The sequence below is a fragment of the Trichosurus vulpecula genome, chromosome 9, assembly GCF_011100635.1.
Source record: "Trichosurus vulpecula isolate mTriVul1 chromosome 9, mTriVul1.pri, whole genome shotgun sequence".
NCBI lineage: Eukaryota > Metazoa > Chordata > Mammalia > Diprotodontia > Phalangeridae > Trichosurus > Trichosurus vulpecula.
The window spans coordinates 11,195,122-11,216,131 of record NC_050581.1 but is presented as its reverse complement, the minus strand read 5'-3'; the positions used below and the strand labels follow the sequence as shown (position 1 = coordinate 11,216,131).

The window sequence follows — 21,010 nt, the reverse complement described above, 5'->3', positions numbered from 1 at the left end:
TGCAGAATGTGGTAAATGTAAGAAGAAAAGTATAAAGAAAATCCTACAAAATATTGGAGGAAAGGATGATAATTTGTAGATGGTACTCATGAAAGTTCTCAGTGAGGAGACATCATGTTCATAAGCTGTTAAAATCTTGAATGAAAAGCTTTGTAGGTAAATGGAAAATCGAGCACGCTCATGGTTACTGATGAATGTTAATTGTCGCTGTACTTCTAAATGGGATTTAGAAAGGTAATAAAAGAAAAAATAAAATAAAATAAAAGATAATACTGTGGATACATTTCCCTGTGGTAAATACTGGTTCTGTACAGGTACCCTCAGAATTGTAAGTAATTATAACTTTCTCTAGCAGAGGACAGTACCACTGTAGATGCAGTTGCATCATGTAGGGGGTAGCTCTTGACCCAGTGAGGTTAAGGGTCAAAAGAATAATGGAACAGGGGTACCACAGGGCCCCAGAGGATTAGGGGGGTGGTGTGGCCATCCTTCTTCCCCCAGGACCTCTTTTCACCCTATGCTAGCTATGATTATGAGTGCTCTTAAGTGATTCGGTAAGTCTTTTACGAATATTCAAAACAGACTCTGGAATCCTATTTATGAAAAAGCTCAGTGATCCAAAAAATAAAAGGACCATAAGATTATAGATTTAGAGCTGGAAAGGATCCTTCATGTCATTAAGTCCAACCTTCTCAATTTACAAATGAGGCATAGATGTAAGAAACGATGAAGGTGCTGGTTTTAGAAAAAACTTGTTTGAATTGAAAAAAACCTGCATGAATTGATGTAAAATGTAGTAAACAGAACCCAGAGAACAATTTATACAATAATAACAATAATGAAAAACAATTTTGCAAAACTTTGCAACTTGGATCACCACAATGGAACCAACCATAGTTCTAGAGGACTCATGATGAGAAATGCTATCCACTTCTAAATATAAAGGCAGGTAGAAGCATGGTTGTTATTATTTTTTTGACGTAGCTGAAGTGGGAATTTGTTTTGCTTGACTACACATATTTGTAATAGGTTTTTTCTTGCCTTCCTATTGGTTGGGAAAGGTGGAGATGGGAGAAAGAATATTCAGACCTAAAAACAAAATAAAATTGAATTTTTAAAAATGAGGCATGGAGAAGTTATGTGACTTGTCCAGGGTAACAGAGCTCATAAGTGTCTCAGTTAGAATTTCAACCTAAGTCTTCCTGATTCCAAGTCCAATGCCCTGTTGCCTACGGCCTACTGCCTTGTGTCCTATGATTCTACAATATGTTTTATCCAAAGAGCATTCTTTAATAGAGCTTTGTAAACCTAAATCATACAATGAATGCATTCCTTTCGCATCCTGTTAGAATCCTTAGCTTCATTTAAAATATAGCTCAAAAGGCCACCATCTACCTAAGGCCTTTTCTGATTCCTCAGATGCTAGCCTCCCCTAAATATTACTTTGTATTTGTTTTGCATGTATTTTCTGTGTAATTATTTATACGTATGTGTGTTGCCTTCTCCAATGAAATGTTTGAGAGTAGGGGCAATTTCATTTTTGTCTTTGTGCTTTCAGAACTAAGCAGAGTGTTTAGATCACAGTAGGCATTTAATAAATGCTTGTGGATTATTTGATTTTATATGTCAGGCTATTAGATATCAGTATCAGCCAATTGACATAGTAAGCCTCTGTCAAAATTCTGGTCCTCAACCTTGTAGTTGGTTTATTTAATGACCCTCATTAGAGGCTATTAGCATATTAAGAGGATGTTGAAAAAATTTCAATTAACCATAGGGGTATATGTGAAAACGAGCACTTTGTTAGGTCACTAAGCATCATTTTGATGTACTAACAGGCTGTAGTGAAGATAGTTGCTATAAGTTAAATAAATTGTTTGATTGTGTCTATGGAAAATTTTGCCGATTGTTGGTGAATATTAATGCCAGAGTAGATAAACTAAAATAAAAGTGAATCCAAGCAACTGATTTTTCATTAACCAATTCTTTGCATGTTATGTATAAAAACACAAATAGCCCAGTGCATCATTGAAAAGTGCTCACATTTAAGGGAAAAATTTGCAGTTAGATAACCATGTAATAGCCAAACAACACCATAAAGTGAAAAGAGAACTAGACTTGGAGTCAGAGGACATGGGTTCAAAATTTGACCTGCGTCACCTTGGATAAGTTACTTGGCCTCCATTTCATCATCTATAAAATAAGGAGACTGAACTATAGAATGGCCTCTAAGACCTCCTCCAGCTCTACCTATCACGAACTAAGAAATTCCAGAGTAGTGGAGAACACCATCAAATTGAGGTGGTGAGGAGGGACGGTGGATAGAGTGTAGGAGTTGAAGTTGGGGTGGTTTGGGTTCAAATCCTGCCTCAGACACTTCCTACAGTGTGATCTACAGTGTCACTTAAGTTCTCTCAGCCTCAGTTTCCTCATCTGTAAAGTTGGGTAGTACCTCCCTTGTAAGATTGTTATGAGGACCAAACAAGATAACACATAAAGTGCTTTGTGAACCTTTAAGCGCTATGTACACATCAGCTTTCGTTATTATTACTAATTAAATTTGAAATGGCGAAGTTTTAGGAGAACAACATCTTTCAGTGTACTTGTCCTCTTCTGTAAAATACGATGAGATTTTACCTGGATTCTCTGGAAGTGTATTTTCGGCACCAAAAAAAATCTCTTCTAAAATCATAGATATTATTGAACTGGAAGGGATATAGCGGCAGAGCCAGGATGCAGTTCTTGTCATTCCTAGTCTAGAACTCTTGCCTATGCCAGAAAAAGAAACCCACTGTATTGTTTGTCTTTTTTTTTAGAGAGAAATTCTGTGTCAAATTGTGCATCTTCACACCAAAACTTTTTGAAAAACACCTTTAAAAAAAAGCTGCCAGTAATTGGTTGTTGGAATCAGTCAGCAGACATTTATTGAGCACTTGTTATGTGCTAAGCACTACGCAAAAAAAAAAAAAAAGCAAAAACAATGCCTGCCCTCTAGGAACTCCACCTAGTTGTTTGTCTGAATCAAAGTAATTCTTCTTCATCTAAGAAATAAAAAGAAAACAAGTTCTGAAACATAAAAACCAATTAAAATCTTGAACATTACATTTTAATTAAGGATATATTGGGAATTTTGCCAACCTCTGTGACCTTAGGCAAGTCATCTTACCTCTATTGGCCTCAGTCTTTCTTCCGTAAAATGAGCGGATTGGACCAGATGACCTCGGAAGTCCCTTCCACCTCTCCGTGGGTCATTCTATGACCTTATATTTGTATATGATTTTAAGATATCACTATTTAAATCCTATTTAAAAACATTAACATAAAAGACAAATTCCTTAATTTCTTTCATGGTCACTATTATAAGCCTTAAAAAAAAGTCTTTAAAAAGACCTCTTTCCCTCAAGTCAACTCAAACTCAGTTATAGAGAACAATGGGGGAAGCAAAAAGAATTCTGTGGGGGTTTTTCCTAATGTCACTTCTGTTAAGTATTTTGATGACAACAAATTGGACAAGCCAGAGGATTTTGTGTATATGAGTGAGTCACTTACAGAAAATGAGCTCATAGTGAGACTACTCAGAGGTGACCGCTTGCATTGTTGGTTATTTGGCCCTTAGAGGTCAGACTGCTAATACGAATGTCCTCCTAAGACTTTTGAGGCAAGATTTTTAGCTTTGATGAAACAGAGATGTGAGTGAAATGTAGCTTCCTCCTAATTTAGGGCATGAGTAGGTAAATATTTTGCTCTGAGTAATGATAGGAAATTGAGCTTGTACATGATAAAGATACAGTAAATGTAGAAAAAATGGCAAATATCTGTGTTCATCTCTCCTTTTCTTCTTTTCCATTTGTGTTGCAGTGAGGATAAAACTTTAGAATCTGCTGTTGTCAAAGTCATTAATCCAGCTGAACGATGTGATACCGGCTTTGAGTTCCAGGAGTCTTCTTCCTCCCTTGTGGCAAAAGAGATTCTTCAGGAGGCCCCTGAGTTAGTCACTGAACAACTGGCTCATCTCCTCAGAGGTGAGAGATTACACTTTCTATTAAATACTGAAAGGCTTAATGGAGTGTTTCTCAATCTGCTCATGCAGAAAGAGTGTGATCCATTCTTTGGTTAACAATCCCTTTAAAGACCACGGGAAGCTTCATAAAAGAAGCAGGGAGTAAAGAGTTTGTTAAAGAGTAACATTATATTGAATATTAAAAATGTGCATTTAAAAATAGGCATGAGGGATCTTTGCTGTTTTGCTAGACAAGAATATTAAATGGAGCCAACTGCACAACAGTTGGGGAGCTGGGATAGCTCTTCTGGCTGTTTTCATACTGTCCAGGACATTTTTGGTACTGGTATGAGGACATACATGCTCTTCAGTGGAAAAATGGTGGGTATCTGTGCTCATATGTTTAAATAGTTTTTGACTGTATATATGCTTATATGATGCTGTTCAGATTAATTAAATGTGTAATTTTTCTTGTCCTTTTGTTGTGAATGTATGATTGAAAAATCATTTATTAAGCACTGATTATGTGCCAAGCACTGTGCTAAGTGCTAGGGACAGGACTACAAGCAAATAAGACAGTCTTTGCCCTCAAGGAGCTTACGTTCTATTAAATGAAATCAATGTATAATCAACCCCTTTGGCAATCTGGTGAAATCTGTGGGTCCCTTCTCAGAATGAGGATTTTGAATGAATAAAATAAAATGTGCAAGATTACAGGGGAAACCAATTATATTAAACAGGGGTATCATTTTTTTAAATTTTTCAGACTCTAGTCAGACTCCCTGGTATATGGGATGTTGTTTTGTTAAGTCATTTTTCATTTGCGTCTAACTCTTTGTTTACCCCGTTTGGGGTTTTCTTGGCAAAGATAGAGGAGCGGTTTGCCATTTCCTTCTGCAGCTCATTTTTCAGATGAGGAACTAAGGCAAAGAGGGTTAAATGACTTGTCACACAGCTATTAAGTGTTTGAGGCCAGATTTGAACCCAGAGTTAGACATGACTGAAAAACACTGAATAACAAAAGAGCTAATGTCAAGCATGTGCTTTTTTATTACTGAAACTGAAATACACAATAAGAAAAGAAAAAGAAACATAAATATTGAAACTTAAATACATAATAAGAAAAGAAAAAAAGCATGTCATGTGCACAGCAGAATGTGAGAGGATTCAAAATATATAGCAATAGATTTCCATTTCAAAAAAGCCTATATAATAAGTATTACGTGTTGTGTTGACAGCTTCCTTATTAGTTTTCTTTTGTTCTCTGCTGTGTACTTTTTACTTTGTTCTTTTCCCCCCTTCATCTCTCTCCCCTCCACCCTGGCTACAATTAAGCTCAGATATATTTAGATATAGACACAGATATGTAGATACATGTATACTTATATACACATATATACATGCATATATAGACTTAGACTTTCCCTAAAGGAACGTGCTTCGCTTTTTATAGGCTGTAAAATGCCGTATAAACACAAGGTGCTAACTTCATGACTATTATCTACCAGTGATGGCTTCAAGCAGCAGGGACATCAGCCTAGTGCCATAAAATATTCTACTTTCTAGGGCTTTCCACATAGCTTGCTACTTCATCATAGGGATGCCCAAATCGTAATTGAAATTGCCAGCCCCGCTTTGACTTTCTTGCAGGATATAAAAAGAAGACATTTCTGCTTAGCTTATTTCTCACCTTGTAATGCCTCTTGAAAATTGTACAGCTTGAAACTGTATGTGTTGCATTTTTTAGAAGTAATTAATAGAGGCAAATGAAATTACTACAGATTAACACCAAGGAAGACAGAAGAAAGGATGGACTTTATATTTATATTTAGTAAACTATTGTATAAGTCCCCTCCTGTTCCCCCTCCCACCTCTTCTGCTATGCTTGTAGAAGCAAAAGGCAGCTAACAGAGTAGTGCCCCTTTAAACGTTTTAGAACTAATGGCCCCGGTAAACCAGCTATTAAATATTTTGCTGGTTGCAGATCTCCGTAGAAGTACTAGATGGGAAGACTGTGCCCTTAACTAAGCCAAGGAGGGGTGATCATTAATCTTTGTGACAGAACCAGGGAAGAAGGCATTTAGGGGTTTCAGGCAAAGGAGTAGTAGTTTGATGAAACAAAAAATCTGGTACGGGGAAAATGCTGTAAATAATTTTCTACAATAAGAGCTACCACTTACATGTCCTGTAAGGTTTGCAAACTGCTTTACATATATTATCTCATTTTGTCCTCAGAATAACCCTGGGAGATAGGTACTGTTATCATTCTTATTTTAGAGACACGGAAATTGAGGCAGACAGAGGACAAGGAATGTGCCAGGGTCACTCAGCTAGTTTGTTTCTGAGGCTGGATTTTTAAAAACTCACGTCTTCCCGACTCTAGGCCTGGTGCTCTATCCGCTGCACCACCCAGCTACCTCATGATCCATGTTAGTCAAAACTTTGTTATATTTTGCAAAAAACACACACACTGTTTAGTGGGAGGGAAATACTACCTCATCTGAATCTGATTTCTTATCACTCAGTTATAGAAACTAGTTGACCACTTATTGGTGGTGTTTTAGGGGGGAATTTCTACCTGGGGCTGAACTAGACAGCCTCTGAAATTCTAACTCTAGAATTTGATCTTTGCTTCCAGGGATTCCAAAGACAAATAAAGCATGGTTCTAAATGGTGCAAGATACCCACAATAAAGGATTTTTGTTATTGTTGTGTTGTTGTTTTGTATGTGACAGTAATGTTTTCTAACTGAAATACATTTTTCCTAGATAAACCAAGAGAAAGCAGAACTTTCTCTTCCTTTTCAGGGATACCAAGAGTGCCATGGGTTGCCATGCTTAACTAGGCTGGGCCTTGGGCAGCAACCTGTTACCATGCCTATAATCACAGTCTTTCCAGAAATTGTGTTCTCCTGGTGAAGGCTTTGTGAACCTAGAGTCACTCAAAGCCATACAATGATTAGGACAAGATTTATAATTCTGAAATTGGACCCTGTTTTCCACAAAGCTGTGTAGCCTATAGGTTAGCTAGCTAGCTATGGATCCAGAGAGACGTGGGTTCAACTCTTCTTTCTGCTATATGCTGAGTGACCTTGGACCAGTCAGTTAACAATGCTGGAGGCAACTCTAAACCAGAAGGTGCAGACCTGAATTGGTAGAGGAACTAACTCTTTGGTATCTCTCCATGCCCAACATCTATTCCAATCCCTTTCATAAGGTATATGCTTGGAAACTGGTTTTCCGTAACTGCAGGGAGAATGAAGGACCAATCAGATAAAATGCAAGAAATAATCATTAATGGCTCACATTTATAGGGTGCTTTGAGGTTGGCAAAGTGCTTTCCTCATTGTAATCCTAGGAGGAAGGAAGCGCAAGAGTTATTACCCACATTTTCAACATGGAAGATCTGAGAAGTCAGGTGATTTGCTTAGGGTCAGCAGTGAGTAATTGTCAAGTCCTGAATCCCAACCCTAGTCTTCTAACTCTAGGCCATTGCTTTTTTGACTCCACCAAAAATGTGAATTGTTTATGTTTTCTTTTGCAGCGATATAGACGTGTTATTTGCCAACAAAAGGTCTCAGCTCTGAATTACTTCCTTAATCGTTGTCACATAATCATAACAGCTAACATTTACATAGTGCCTACTATGTGCTAGGTTGGTGTTAAATGCTCTACAGACATTATCTCATCTGATCCTTACAACAGCAGTGGGAGGGAGGTGCTCTTATGACCTCCTCTTTTCAGATGAAGAAACTGAGGCAATTGAGGCTAAGTGATTTGCCCAAGGTCACACAGCTAGCAAATATCTGTGGCCACATCTGATCTCAGGTCTTCCTAACTTCCAGGTCTGGCACTCTATCCACTGTGTCATGTCGAAATCAATGGCTTCTGTGTCTGTATTGAGCTATTTCATAAAAACGAATGACTGTTAAAATTGTTATGCATCTGTCACCATAATCTGTTTGCATGAATTAAGCTAAATTGAATTTTTTCCCTATGTGTAAAATTTTCATTGTTTTTTTAATTGCTCTGTGTTTAATAATAGCTGGCAGTTGTATAGCATTTTACAGTTTTTAAAATGCTTTAGCACATATTATCTCATTTCATCATTAAAATAATGCCTCTAGGTAGGCAGAATAGGGATTATTTTCCTCATTTTAGCAGAGAATAAGTTGAGGCTTAGAGAAATCAGTTTGACTCTGGCTTCAATTCAATCGAAAAGGCATTTAAGTGCTGATTCCGTGCAGGTCTTTGTATTAGGTGATACAAAGATAAAACTGTCCCTGATGTCAAAAAACTTACATCCTGGGGGAGGGGGTGTTGGGGGGAGTGCAGGTAAGGGTGGGAGGGTGTGGCAGGTAAACAGAAATTCCTAGAAGGAAAGATCATTAACAACTTGAGGGAATGAAGAGAAGCCCCAGTGAGGAAGCTGAGTATCCCAGGAGGTTGAGGTAAGATGAGCATTTCAAGGACCACAGAGGCTAGAGGGAGAATCTTGTGTATGGGAACAGCTAGCAGGCTGGTTTTCCTCTGATGGAGAGTGCAGGAAGAGCAATAACACGGAAGGTCTGGACTTGTCCGGGTGTGTAACACATGCTCACTAAATTTATCCTCTGGGCATCAGTGGTCTGACCAGTACTAGAACAAGGTGGTCCCCCCTCCCTCTTCCTACTTTACCACTCTTCCTACTGCAGTGGTCTTCCTGGTTAACTCCTTTCAACTGCAGGTATTTTTGTGGCAGGGCTAGCTGCGGATGATTGCAATGTAACTTTAAAAAACCCCAAAGCTGAAATGTTGGTTGTTCACCGCTGTTTTGGAAGGAAGAAGGAAACAAACATTTATGAAGCACCTACTATGTGTGAAGCCCTTTTACAAATATTGTCTCATCGATCCTCACAACAACGATGCTTTATTATCCCCATTTTATAGTTGAGGAAACTGAGGCAGAGAGGTAAAGTAATGTGCCTAGATCACATATCTAGTAAGGGTCTGGGGTAGGATTTGAATTCAGGTCTTGCCGGACTGCCAGGCTCAGCACTCTATCCACGGCATCACATAACTGACATACTCATTTAAACATTTTTATGTTGACAGACATAAGTCACAGCATTGTGACTTGCACATAGAAGCCACTTAATAAATGTCTGTGAGATAGAATTGAATCAGCTTTGGCTTAAACAATAGGTGTTGACAAAGGTGTTTGCCTCAGTCTATCAGTACCTGTGTGACCTTGGATCAATCACTTAACCTCTCTCAAATTCAGTTTTTCCATCTGTAAAGTGTGGATCATAATTGTACCTACCTCATAGAATTGGGAAGATGAAAGAAAATAATATTTTAGCAGCTTGAAAACCTGATAACTCTCTATAAACATTAGTTATTATTGCTAACTGTTATCATAGCATATGGGCCAAAAGTTCAAATTAATTCAGCCCAGATGTTAATTTTATGGCCTTTTATGAGAGTTATTTCTTATTAATTTTTTTCTTTTAAAAATTTCCTTTATGATACTTTTATCCTATTCAAACAAGTAGCAACATGACCCTACAGAATGGCCTTTTAGTACAACCTGCTCTGAGAAGCTGCACTGTTATTAGAAGAATAAAAAGGAGGAGGAGGAGACAGGAAAGAAGGAGAGAGAGAGAGAGAGAGAGAGAGAGAGAGAGAGAGAGAGAGAAGGAAAGTGGAGGGGAGGGGAGGGATAAAGGAAGGAAGGAAGAAAGAAAGAAGGAAAGAAAGAAAGAATATAACAGTTCCATTGACCTAAAGCTGATGCCTGGTTTTCTCCTGGGTTTGTGCCAAAAGCAAACAATTAGAAAACCTGCCAGAGTCCTGGGCCTGTATTATTTTATTTCCCAAGAGATATTCGTGGGAGGATTGTTACCAAATGCAAAATCTATTAAATTGCTGAATCGTTACAAATGTCTTTTTAAATTTATTTTTTTGGTAGGAACCAATTGGCAATGGTGAGGTTTAGGCCACTGATTATGAAGTAGCTTGGGTAAAGACATTTCCATAAATTGTTCCTCAGATTTCTATAAGGCCTTAGAGGATGCCAGAAGGGAAGCCAGCATATGACACATGTGACAGTACTCTGTAGAGGAGGGTAGGGACAGTGACAGTACCTGATGTTTACATCATTGTTATTAAAAAACCCATCTTAGACCTTCTGGTATAGGTCTAGTTCCTTCTTCTGTTAGCGTGATGACACATTTAATAAAGAGAAGTGATTTTTATTGTTTTGGTAGCTTGAATTAGCAGCATCAAAAACTTCCTTTTAAGGAGGTCAGCTCAGCCAGGAGCAGTGCCAGCTTTTCTTCATCTCTCTCTTGCCAGAAGAGTGAATCACTCCTATTCCAAAATGGTCACAAAGTCCAAATGGGTTGTGTTTTCACTTGTTGGTTTTCTGTGTGGGGTTTTGGGTGTGAGGGGTAGGGATCATTTTCTGTGCTCATAAAACTGAACAGCTTTGTCAGCTTTGGAGGAATTAGATTTGTTCGTTTGTTCGTTTTTCTAAATTAGAATCAAAGCTTTCCTAAAAGCTTTGTATTCTAGCTTTTTGAGAGTGTTAAGGCTTTGAGTAAGGAGTTCTTTTTTTCTGGAAGCCTGAAGTGACCTAGATTTTCACTTTCTTTCTGTCTTCCCTTTTTTCTATCCCACTTTCTCCTTCTTTTCTCTCTCTCTCTCCCTTTCTCCCCTTCCCTATTCTTTTCCCATTACCTCCCTTATTTTCTGTAAAGTTAAATCTTTTCTAAGAGTTAGAAATTTTAGTTTTTCAAGCTGGTTAAATCCTTGAGTCTCTTTTATGCCCTGCAAGACTGAACTAACTCTCTCCCTCTCTCTCGTTCTCTCTCTCTCTCTCCACATCCTCTTTTTATTACAGTTAGATATTTTAGCTTTTCATGATTGTTAAGGCTTTGACGAAGGGGAGGATCTCCTTTTATGTCCTGAAAGAATGAACTGAGTTAAATTTTTATTCTTTCTCTTTCTCCCCACATCCTCTTTTTGAAAAGTTAGATAGTTTAGCTTTCTTTGATTAAGAACTTGAATAAGATGGGGGAAGGGAGAATGCTTCTTTTTGTTTACTAGAAGCCTGAACTGAGCTAAATTTTCTTTCTTGTGAGCTCTGTCCCATTCCCCTTTCCTTTTCTTCCTTCTTTCCTCTCCACCACTCTTTTCCATACTTACCCACCTCCACACAAAGCCCAATCCCATATGAACTAGGGAGAGATGTTTGAACACCTCCCTCACCTCCCCCCCATTTTTATCATGCAGAAGATGACTTTGCTGTGCTTGATATTTTCCCCAAACAATTTCTGCCTTCATTAGATCATGTTTAATATTAATGTGCTGCTTTTGCTTTTGGCAAAAGTGGTGTTTTGCTACTCCATTCTTTTAAACAAGAAATGGAAGGGTCGATTTGGAAAACATGTCATGATGGGTGTTACTCATGCTATTGTAATCTCTATTATCAGCATTAGTATCCACAACCTCAAATGACAAGGGGAGGGTGAATAGTTATGGTACATTTTGAGGGCACATCTGTGTAAACATAAGCATCTTCAGGTTCCTTGGGAGTGGAGCCTGCTTGCTGTTCAAAACCAGATTGTTGAGGGTAAGAGGTATCTTTGGCTGATAGATTTCCTAATTTTGTTACTTTACTAAGTCTATTCCTAAATGGGCTCTTGGCAAACAATGAAGAAAGTGGTATGGGAAGGAAACTCTAGATAAAGTATAACTTGGGATATAGTTTTGTTTTTCCCTTCAGAAAAAATGCTTGGAAGTATCCGGGTTACTTGGACGAAAGATGCTTAAAACCCTCCGTCAGTAAATAAAACCAGCTCATGACTTAACATATTATCATATGCATTTTTAAAAATTTAATTTCAGAAAATCATCTCCTTTCTCAGAGGCAGTATGATGTAGAGGGCAGAAAGCAGCCTCAGAATGAAGAACACCAGAATCCAAGTCATGCCACTAACACATACAGACCATGTGACCCGAGGCAAGGATCCTTGTCATTTCAAGAGGCTCTAAGTTGTAGAATAGTCGGTGATCTGCATTGATACAGGGAGTTTCCTTACTAGGAGTGCCTTATGCAAATGAAACCATAGGTTGGGTCTGGGGGAAAACATTTCATTTTATCTTCAATTCAACTTTTAGCCCAACAGCCCAGAGCCCAGATCCCCATGCTGTTAACCTTACTGAAACCTGTTGTGGAACGCTAGTATCAAATGTATGATGACTCCTGGAGTCATCATTGGGTATCGATTTAGGATAGGACCCCAAACCAAGGAAACTATTTGACTTTTATATTTGATGTAAAGTTAGGGGTTAAAAATCTATTTAATAAAGTCAAATACTTGTTACCTGTCCTCTCCTTCCTGCTCCCAAAAAGAAAAAGAGGCTGAATTTGGAATCAGAAAACCTAGGTTTCTACCATTTACTACCATGTGTAACTATGGACCAACTATTTAACCTTCCTAGGCCTTGGTTTTCTCATCTGTAATATGGTAGGACAGGACTCGATGACCTCTACTTTTTTATATCTAAGGCTTTGATTCTATGACCCATATTTTAAGTGGACATGATTTTTTGTTTGATTCGAGAAACACATAAGTGTTTACCTGTCAAGCATTTATTAAATATAATATACAAAGCACTTTGCTTAATGCTGTGCTGCATTGTTTTTAGTTGTGTCCAACTCTTCATGATCCCCTTTTGGGATTTTCTTGGCAAAATTTCCTTCCCCAGCTCATTTTACAGATGAAGAAACTGAGGCAAACAGGATTAATCGACTTGGCCAGGATCACACAGCCAGTAAGTATCTGAGGCCAGATTTGAACTCAGGAAGATGAGCTCTACCCATCCTGCCACATAGCTGTCCACTCTTCTTGGTGCTGAGGTAGAGAAAAAGAAAAAAGATAAGATAATATTCCTGTTCATGAGGGGCTTAAAATCTGTCTTTGGCTTTAGGTTTATTACAACATGAGATTTTAAATATGTGACTTTTTAAATAAATGATAAAGATGAAGTGGTTTTCTTAGTTTTGCTGTCAGTGAAAAGATAAAGTGGACATAATTTTTCCAAAGTTTTAGGAAGCTTCTTTATTGTAATAATCGACAATGTACAAATGGAACACACAACCTCTGTGGACTGTAGATTTTTACTTTTAGTCATTGACAGCTGGTAACAACAACCAACAGCTGGTAACATTGTCAGCTGTCTGTGTCACTCACTGAGAAAATTCTGGCAATGAATGTAGGCAATTCTCAACTTAACAGGTTCTTGGCTGTTTTGCCCTGGGCAATTCACACAACTCCTCAGTGCTCTGGGCAACTGTCTAAGACTGTAAGTTGAACAGAACTCAACCACCTGAGTTGATAGAGAGAGTTTCCTCACCTGGGAGTTCCTTATATCAATGAAATCACAGATCCCATCCCTATCCCTTTCCCTTGTGTTAGTAATATCGTAAAAATTCAGATTTGTAATGAACCTCATAGATCAACTAATCCAATATAAAATTATAGCTCCCCTTCAAACAGTGCTGTTAAGGTCCAAATAGATTGTCACTTGCCCAAGGTCACATAGGTATAAGTACAGAGTTGGATTTGAACTAAGACCCTTTAATTCCCACTACCCTATTATACCATGGTCTCCCAGTCCAGAAGGATAGTAATAAGGATCTCTATTAGGGTGCTCGCAGTAGGATTAGGTGGAAAAGGTGGAGGTGAGACAGGCTGGAGACGTAGAATGGATAGACCTGTTAACTGATTGGATATTAGTGGTGAGAGTTTTATATTTGAGAGAGAGACAAGTCAAAGCAACATCAAGGCTTTGACCATGGGAGAAGTGATAAATGGCGATGCCCCTGACAGAACTGGGGAAGTCCAAATGAGGAACAGATTTTGGACATTTTGAGTGTGTGGTAGGGGACGTACAAGTTGAGTGGTCCGGTAGACAGTTGGAGATCTATGTTTGGAGTCCTGGGAATAGGTCAGAGCTGGAGATGATTTGAGAGTCCTATAGAGGTGATAGTTAAAGTTATGGGAGTGATTTATTGCATAGGGAAATGATATGGGGGAGAAGGAGAATAAGGCTCCAGAGGAATGTTTTATGGGTGGATTAGGGGTCTATAAAACTTTGCCACCCAATTAGGGTCATTTCTCATTCCAGATGAGGGCCTTCTTCTTTTTTCCTTCTTTTAAAAAATCTTATTTAACAGTTTATTTTCCCCAGTAACATGTAAAAACAATTTTAACATTCTTTCCTCCCGCCAAATTTTGAGTTCCAAATTATCTCCCTCCCTCTCCTCCCCCACCATTGAGAAGGCAAACAATTTAACAAAGGTTATACATGTACAGTCATGCAAAACATATTTCCAATTAAGAAATTCTATGAAAGAAAATATAGACAAAAGAAACCACAAGAAAAGCAAAGTAAAGAAAACGTCTCTTTGGTCTGCATTCAGGCTCTACCAGTTACGAGTTATTTCTCTGGAGATAGACAGCACCTTTCATCATATGTCCTACAGAATTGTCTTGGATCATTGTATTGCTGAGAACAGCTAAGTTATTAATAGTAGATCATCATAGAATGTTGCTGTTGCTGTGTACAATTTTCTCCTGGTTGTGCTTTTTTCACTTTGCATCAGTTCACATAAGCCTTTGCATGTTTTTCTGAGAGCATCTTGCTCATCATTTCTTTTTATTTATTTATCTATTTTTAATATTTACTTATTTATCAATTCATTTATTTATTTATCTGCCCATTTATTTATTTATTTTTCATTTATTTATTCATTCATCCCTTTATTTATTTATTCATTCATCCATTTATTTATTTGCTCATTCATTCATTCATTTATTTATTCATTCATCCATTTATTTATTTATAGTTTACAACATTCAGTTCCACAAGCTTTTGAATTTTAAATTATTCCCCCCTCCCCCTTCCCCAAGACAGTATGTAATCTGATCTAGGCTCTATGTATACATTCATATTAAACATATTTTCATATTAGTCATGCTGTAAAGAGGAATTATAACCAATGGAACGAACCATGAGAAAGCAGAAACAAAACAAAACAAAACAAAAAAGAGAGGGAACAAATAGTATGCTTTGATCTACGTTCAGACTCTTTAATTATTTCTCTGGATGTAGATAACCATTTCCCACCATGTCTGCTTATTATTTCTTAAAGCACAATAGTATTCCACCACAGTCATATACAACAACTTGTTCAGCCATTCCCCAGTTGATGGCCATTCCCTCAATTTCCAATTCTTTGCCACCAGTAAGAGAGCTGCTATAATTATTTTTGTACACATAGATCCTTTTCCTTTTTGTTTTTTTATCTCTTAGGGATATAGACCCAGTGGTGATATTGTTTAGTCAAAGGGTATGCATGGTTTTATAGCCCTTTGGGGTTCCAAATTGCTCTACAGGGTGGTTGAATCAGTATGCAACTTCATCAATACTACATTAGTGTTTTAATTTTCCCACATCCCCTCCAACATTTGTCATTTTCCTTCTCTGTCATATTAGCCAATCTGATAGGTGTGAGGTAGTAGTTCAGAGTTGTCTTAATTTGCATTTCTCTCATCAATAGTGACTTAGAGAATTTTTATATGACTATAGATAGCTTTGATTACTTTTCCAAAAACTGTCTGTTTATATCCTTTGATGATTTATTAATTGAGGAATGGCTCTTATTTCTATAAACTTGAATCAGTTTCCTATATATGTTTGAGAAACGAAGCCTTTATCAGACAAACTCATGGTACATTTTTTTTTCACAATAATGATTACCAACTATGCATTTCTCTCCAACCTATTTTGTCCCTGTTTATCCTACTGTCTTTCTCCTTTACTCTGCAGTTCTCAAAAGTGTTTTGCTTCTGACTTTTACCTCCCCTAAACTGCCCTCCTTCTATCAGCTCCCTTCCCCCTTCTTTTATCTCCTTCCCTTTCTACTTTCCTGTACGGTAAGATAGGTTTCTACATCCAACTGAGTGTGCCTATTATTCCCACTTTGAGCCAATTTTGATGAAAGTAAGGTTCACGTGCTCCCTTCCCCAGTTTCCCCTCTGCTGTAAAATCTCTTTCAGGCCTTTTCATATTAGATAATTCATCCCATTCTACTTCTCCCTTTCTCCTTCTCCCAGTGCATTCTTCTTTCTCATCCCTTAATTTTATTATTTTAGATAATCATACCATCACATTCAACTCACACCTTTGCTTTCTGTCTACTTATGCTCCTTCTAACTGCCCTAATAATGATAAAGTTTTTAGAAGGTATAAATATCATTTTCCCATGTAGGAATAAACAATTTAACCTTTTCAAATCCCTTTTGATTTCTCTTTCCTCTTTACCTTTTTATGCTTCTTGTGCATGTTGTATTTGAAAGTCAAATCTTCTATTCAGTTCTGGTCTTTTCTTCAAAAGTCTTCTATTTCATTAAATATACGTTTTTCCCCTTGAAAGAGTATACTCAGTTTTGCTGGGTAGGTGATTCTTGGTTGCAAACCTAGCTCTTTTGCCCTCCAGAATGTCATATTCCAAGCCCTCTGGTCCTTTAATACAGAAGCTGTGAAATCTTATGTCTTCCTGACTGTGACTCCATGATATTTGAATTGTTTGTTTTGGCTGCTTGCAGTATTTTTTCCTTGATTTGGGAGGTCTGGAATTTGGCTATAGTATTCCTGGGAGTTTTCATTTTGGGATCTCTTTCAGGAGGTAATTGGTGGATTCTTTCAATTTCCATTTTGCCCTCTGGTTCTAGAATATCAGGGAAGTTTTTTCCTTGATAATTTCTTGAAAGATGATGTCATGACTTTCAGTTGGTCCAATAATTTTTAAGTTATCTCTCCTGGCTCTATTTTCCAGGTCAGTTGGTTTTCCAATGAGATATTTCATATTTTCTTCTGTTCTTTTCATTCTTTTGATTTTGATTGTTTCTTGATGTCTCATAAAGTCGTCAGCTTCCACTTGTGCAATTCTAACTTCTAAGGAATTATTTTCTGCAGTGAGCTTTTGTACCTCCTTTTGCATTTGGCCAATTCTCCTTTTTTAAGGAGTTCTTCTCTTCATTGAATTTTTGTATAACTTTTTTCCATCTGGCAAATTCTGCTTTTCAAGGTACTTTTTTCTTCATTGGATTTTTGTGCCTCTTTTACCATTTGACCCTATTATGTTTTATAAGGAGTTATTTTTCCAGCATTTTTTGTGCCTCCTTTACCAAACTGTTGACTCATTTTTCATGATTTTCTTGCATCCCTCTCATTTCTCTTCCCAATTTTTCCTCCACCTCTCTTACTTGATTTTTAAAATCCTTTCAACCTCTTCCATGTCCTGAGAACAATTCATATTTTTCTTTGAAGCTTTGGACTCAGGAAATTTGACTTTGTTGTCTTCTGAGTGTGTGTTTTGATCTTCCTTGTCCCCATAGTAACTTTCTGTGATTAGATTTTTCTCTGTTGTTTGCTCATTTTCCAGGACCTTTCTTGACTTTTAACTCTATGCTAAATTGGGGCTTTGCTTCTGGAGTGGAGGGGGCACCATCCCAAGCTTCAGGTTTTTTATGCAGCTGTTTTCAGGAGACTTGTAAGTTTTTGGCTCTTCCTAGGTGATATGATTTAGGGAGAGGTGTGTTTACTACTCTCCTGTACTGTGCACTGGTTTGTGAGTGACCACAAGCACTCTTTTCAACTCTGGAACTGTGACCAGGATCCCTGTTCCCTTGTGACAACAAGCTCTGCTGTGCTAGTGCTCTTCCTTGCCTTGGGACTAAGACTCAGGACTTTGACCCAGATCCAAGTATAGGCCATGCAACAGAGTCTTGCCTTGGTGCCAGCAAAAAGACCCCTGTAAATTTCCTTCTGACCTGTTGTCCGATCCCCTTACTGTCTGTGGGCTAAGAGGTCTGGAAACTGCCACTGATGCCACTGATGCAGTAGCCCAAGGCCTGCTCCTGGTTTGCTGAGGCCCAGTCTGTGCTCTTCTCTCACCCTGATGCAACAGACCTTTCCTGCTGACCTTTTAAGTTGTCTTGGGCTGGAAAATTGTATCACTTTGTATGGGTTCTGCTGCTCTAGAATTTGTTTAGTCATTATTTAAAGGTATTTGGAGGGGTCTGGGGGATAGCTCAGGCAAATCCTTGCCTTTATTCTGCCATCTTGGCTCTGCCTCCCTGATGAAGGCATTCTCTCTGAGTTCCCACATTTCATGGCCAGGGCATCTCCAAATGTGTGATTGGTGTGGAAACTCAGCAGTGGAAATAGAGAGGACTCAGTGTACACTTTAGGAAGGAGAAGAGAAAACCCATGTGCGAGAGTTATATGTGGAAAGAAATTTGTTATGGTAGACTGAGGTTCTAGCAGGGCCAGAGACAGAGTAGAAACTGTAAATCTCCAAATTTACATCCATATTGGAGTAGGTGTGTGGCAACTCCAAAGATGGTTGCCTAGCTTTTCCCTTTCCTAGAAGAAATGTCCTAACTCTAATGCATTTGGAATTTGTGGTGCTAGTTTAGAGGTGCGCCCTCCTTGTCATGGATTCCAAGATGGCGATTGTTGGGGATCAAGGTGTCGTGTGCTGCCTTGCTTCCTGATCTGTGCTGAGGGATCTTTGCATACAGTAACTGGCTGAGGAGGATGAGAGTGTGAGACTGTGATGTTTTCATTGTACTCAGAGCTGACTAACCAAGGTGTTGGGGAAGATCTAACCTACGATCCAAAGCGCTTTTGGGCTATGTGGACCCAGATGGACTCTTATCTATGAACTTTGCAGGTGTGAAAACAATTAAAATTACTCAGGTATATGGGATAATAGCAGTGAATATAGATATGGGTTATACCGGGGAGTCCTGCTATTGAGATTCAGGGGTGCTTGGGACCCCAACATATCTACACACTGGGTCCTGCCTGAATGAATTCTACTCAAGCCTTCTTTCAGCCAAAGTAAAACAAAGTTTCTTAAAGATTAGCTGTATTGTGTAGACTCTTAAGGAATCTGAGCCTTTGTGATGCTTGTCTGCTAGACTAGACTGAATCTGAGCGCCTTCATGAAGAAGGGATGGATTTTATATGCAGAAAGATTGTGGGAGGGATCTAGGGCTGGTCAAGTGGTCTGGGGTGATGGGAGGAGGGGTCCAGGGATGGTCTTGAGGATGAGTCTAAGGAGGATCTTGGTCATTAGAGATCAGACTCCAGGAACCAAGAGAATGGGATTAAGGGTGGGCAGTAGCTGAAGGCTACCTGGATAACAGTCCAGGAGGGCTAGGCTAGGTTAAGGGTAACAGATTTGGGCATGAAAAGCTTATGGCCTCCAGATCAAGTGGAGACACAAGGAGAGTTCATGGGGCTCCCAGAGCCTGTACCCCATCACTGCCTCTTAAATGGTTTGGCAAGTGCCAGGAAAATGGCCTTGAGTAGGTTCTACTCTAAGAGTGCAGATCAAAGGCCTTTAAAGATACTTTATTCCTCCACTTATGAGTTAGGTTTATTTCAGGACTTGACATTATAAAGGAAATATTAGCTTAGTGAGGGTTATGTATGTGGCATATACTTCCTTTTTTAAGAGGAAGGGAAAGATCTCTTCTTCCCCAAATGACAAAAATACCATGACATTTAATTGGTGCTGCCTGAAGTTCCTTAATAAATCTGTCATCAAACTAGTGTGTGTGAAGCATTTTGCAGACTTGCCTGTGAGCCCATGTAGGTGTTACACCAGGAAAGTTGTGAATTTTTTTAACCTGGAGTTACTTGACAATAAATTCCTAAGAGCTCAAGGTGGATGAGGACTCAGACATCTAGTTCCACTGTCCCTTTTTCAAATGAGGACACCGAGTCCCAGAGAAGGGAAATGTCCTTGCTTAAGGTCATAAAGGCAGCAAATTGCACAGTCCAAATTAGAATCCAGGCCCATTACACCAGGCTATCATGCATTTTCTCAGGCCATTTTCATTAAGGCAAAATAAAATAGTGGACAGAACACTAAACTTGGAATCAGGGAAGCCTGGCCCAGACACTTATTAACTATAAAGGTAAGTTGCTTAACATCTCTGTGCCTCAGTTTCCTCATCTGTAAAATGTGAGAGTGGACTCAAAAGCCTCCAAGATCTTTCAGAAATAAATCTACGATCTATGATCCTATTGTTTTCTGACTACGATTACCAAAAACACTGATCTCCACCCCTCCCCCATCCAAGATTGTAATTGTCTAATATTGGTAGATATGCACAAATGCCCCTTCAAATAGGTAAGAAAGCTTTCACAAACATAGCAGCTTGCAGAAAGCAAACAGCACAGTCAAGCTGAGAGGCAGAGGGTTAAGGGTATATTTGAACCCTGGCTCCACCATTTGCTAGTTACTGGAGGCAAATCACTTTCTTTCCCTGAGCCTCAAACCTAGGGTTGGACCAGAGGCCCTCTAAGATCCCTTTCTGCTCTGAACCTATGTATATTAATTAACAGATGGGACCAAAACTCACTTTTTGAAATTTTAATTTTTTGTTCCTCTTTGTCAAGCCCCAGGGCAGAAAGAATTTAAGTAAAGTAGGAAGCAGCCGGGACCGGGTGTTCCCCTAGCAGAGGAAAAGGAAGGACAGAAGAAGCTTATAAGGTGATAAGGGCAATAAACCAGAGAGAAGCAAAAAGTTATCTTTGTCAAAGTAGGGAAACATTAACTAGTCCCCACCTTGTGGCTACCTTTTCTTTTCCCAGGAATACCCCGCCTCTGTTTGCCATGCACTCAGCACCTTTCAGGGCACTTCTCACATACATAATCTCATTTGAGTCTCATTTCAGGCTTGCAAGCTGATCAGCCAATGAGCATTTATTAAACCTACTAGGTCCCAGGCACTGGGGAAACAAAGATATAAGTGAAATGGTCCTTGTCCTCAAGGAGTTTACATTCTAATGGAGGAGATACGGTGTACATATATAAATATATACAGGATATATGCATGATAAGTACAGGTTATTTTTTAGTTGAGGGAGTAGTAGTGGA

General features: G+C 38.6%; 1 protein-coding gene across 1 annotated transcript in view; it reads left to right on the top strand.

Moving 5' to 3' along the window:
- The window catches only part of PRUNE2 (prune homolog 2 with BCH domain), a 267,872-nt gene that overhangs the window by 10,252 nt on the left and 236,610 nt on the right, over nucleotides 1–21,010 (top strand). The window contains exon 4 of the mRNA XM_036739295.1: nucleotides 3,859–4,022. Coding sequence (XP_036595190.1) covers nucleotides 3,859–4,022 — 164 coding nt within the window. The remainder of the gene's footprint in view (nucleotides 1–3,858; nucleotides 4,023–21,010) is intronic.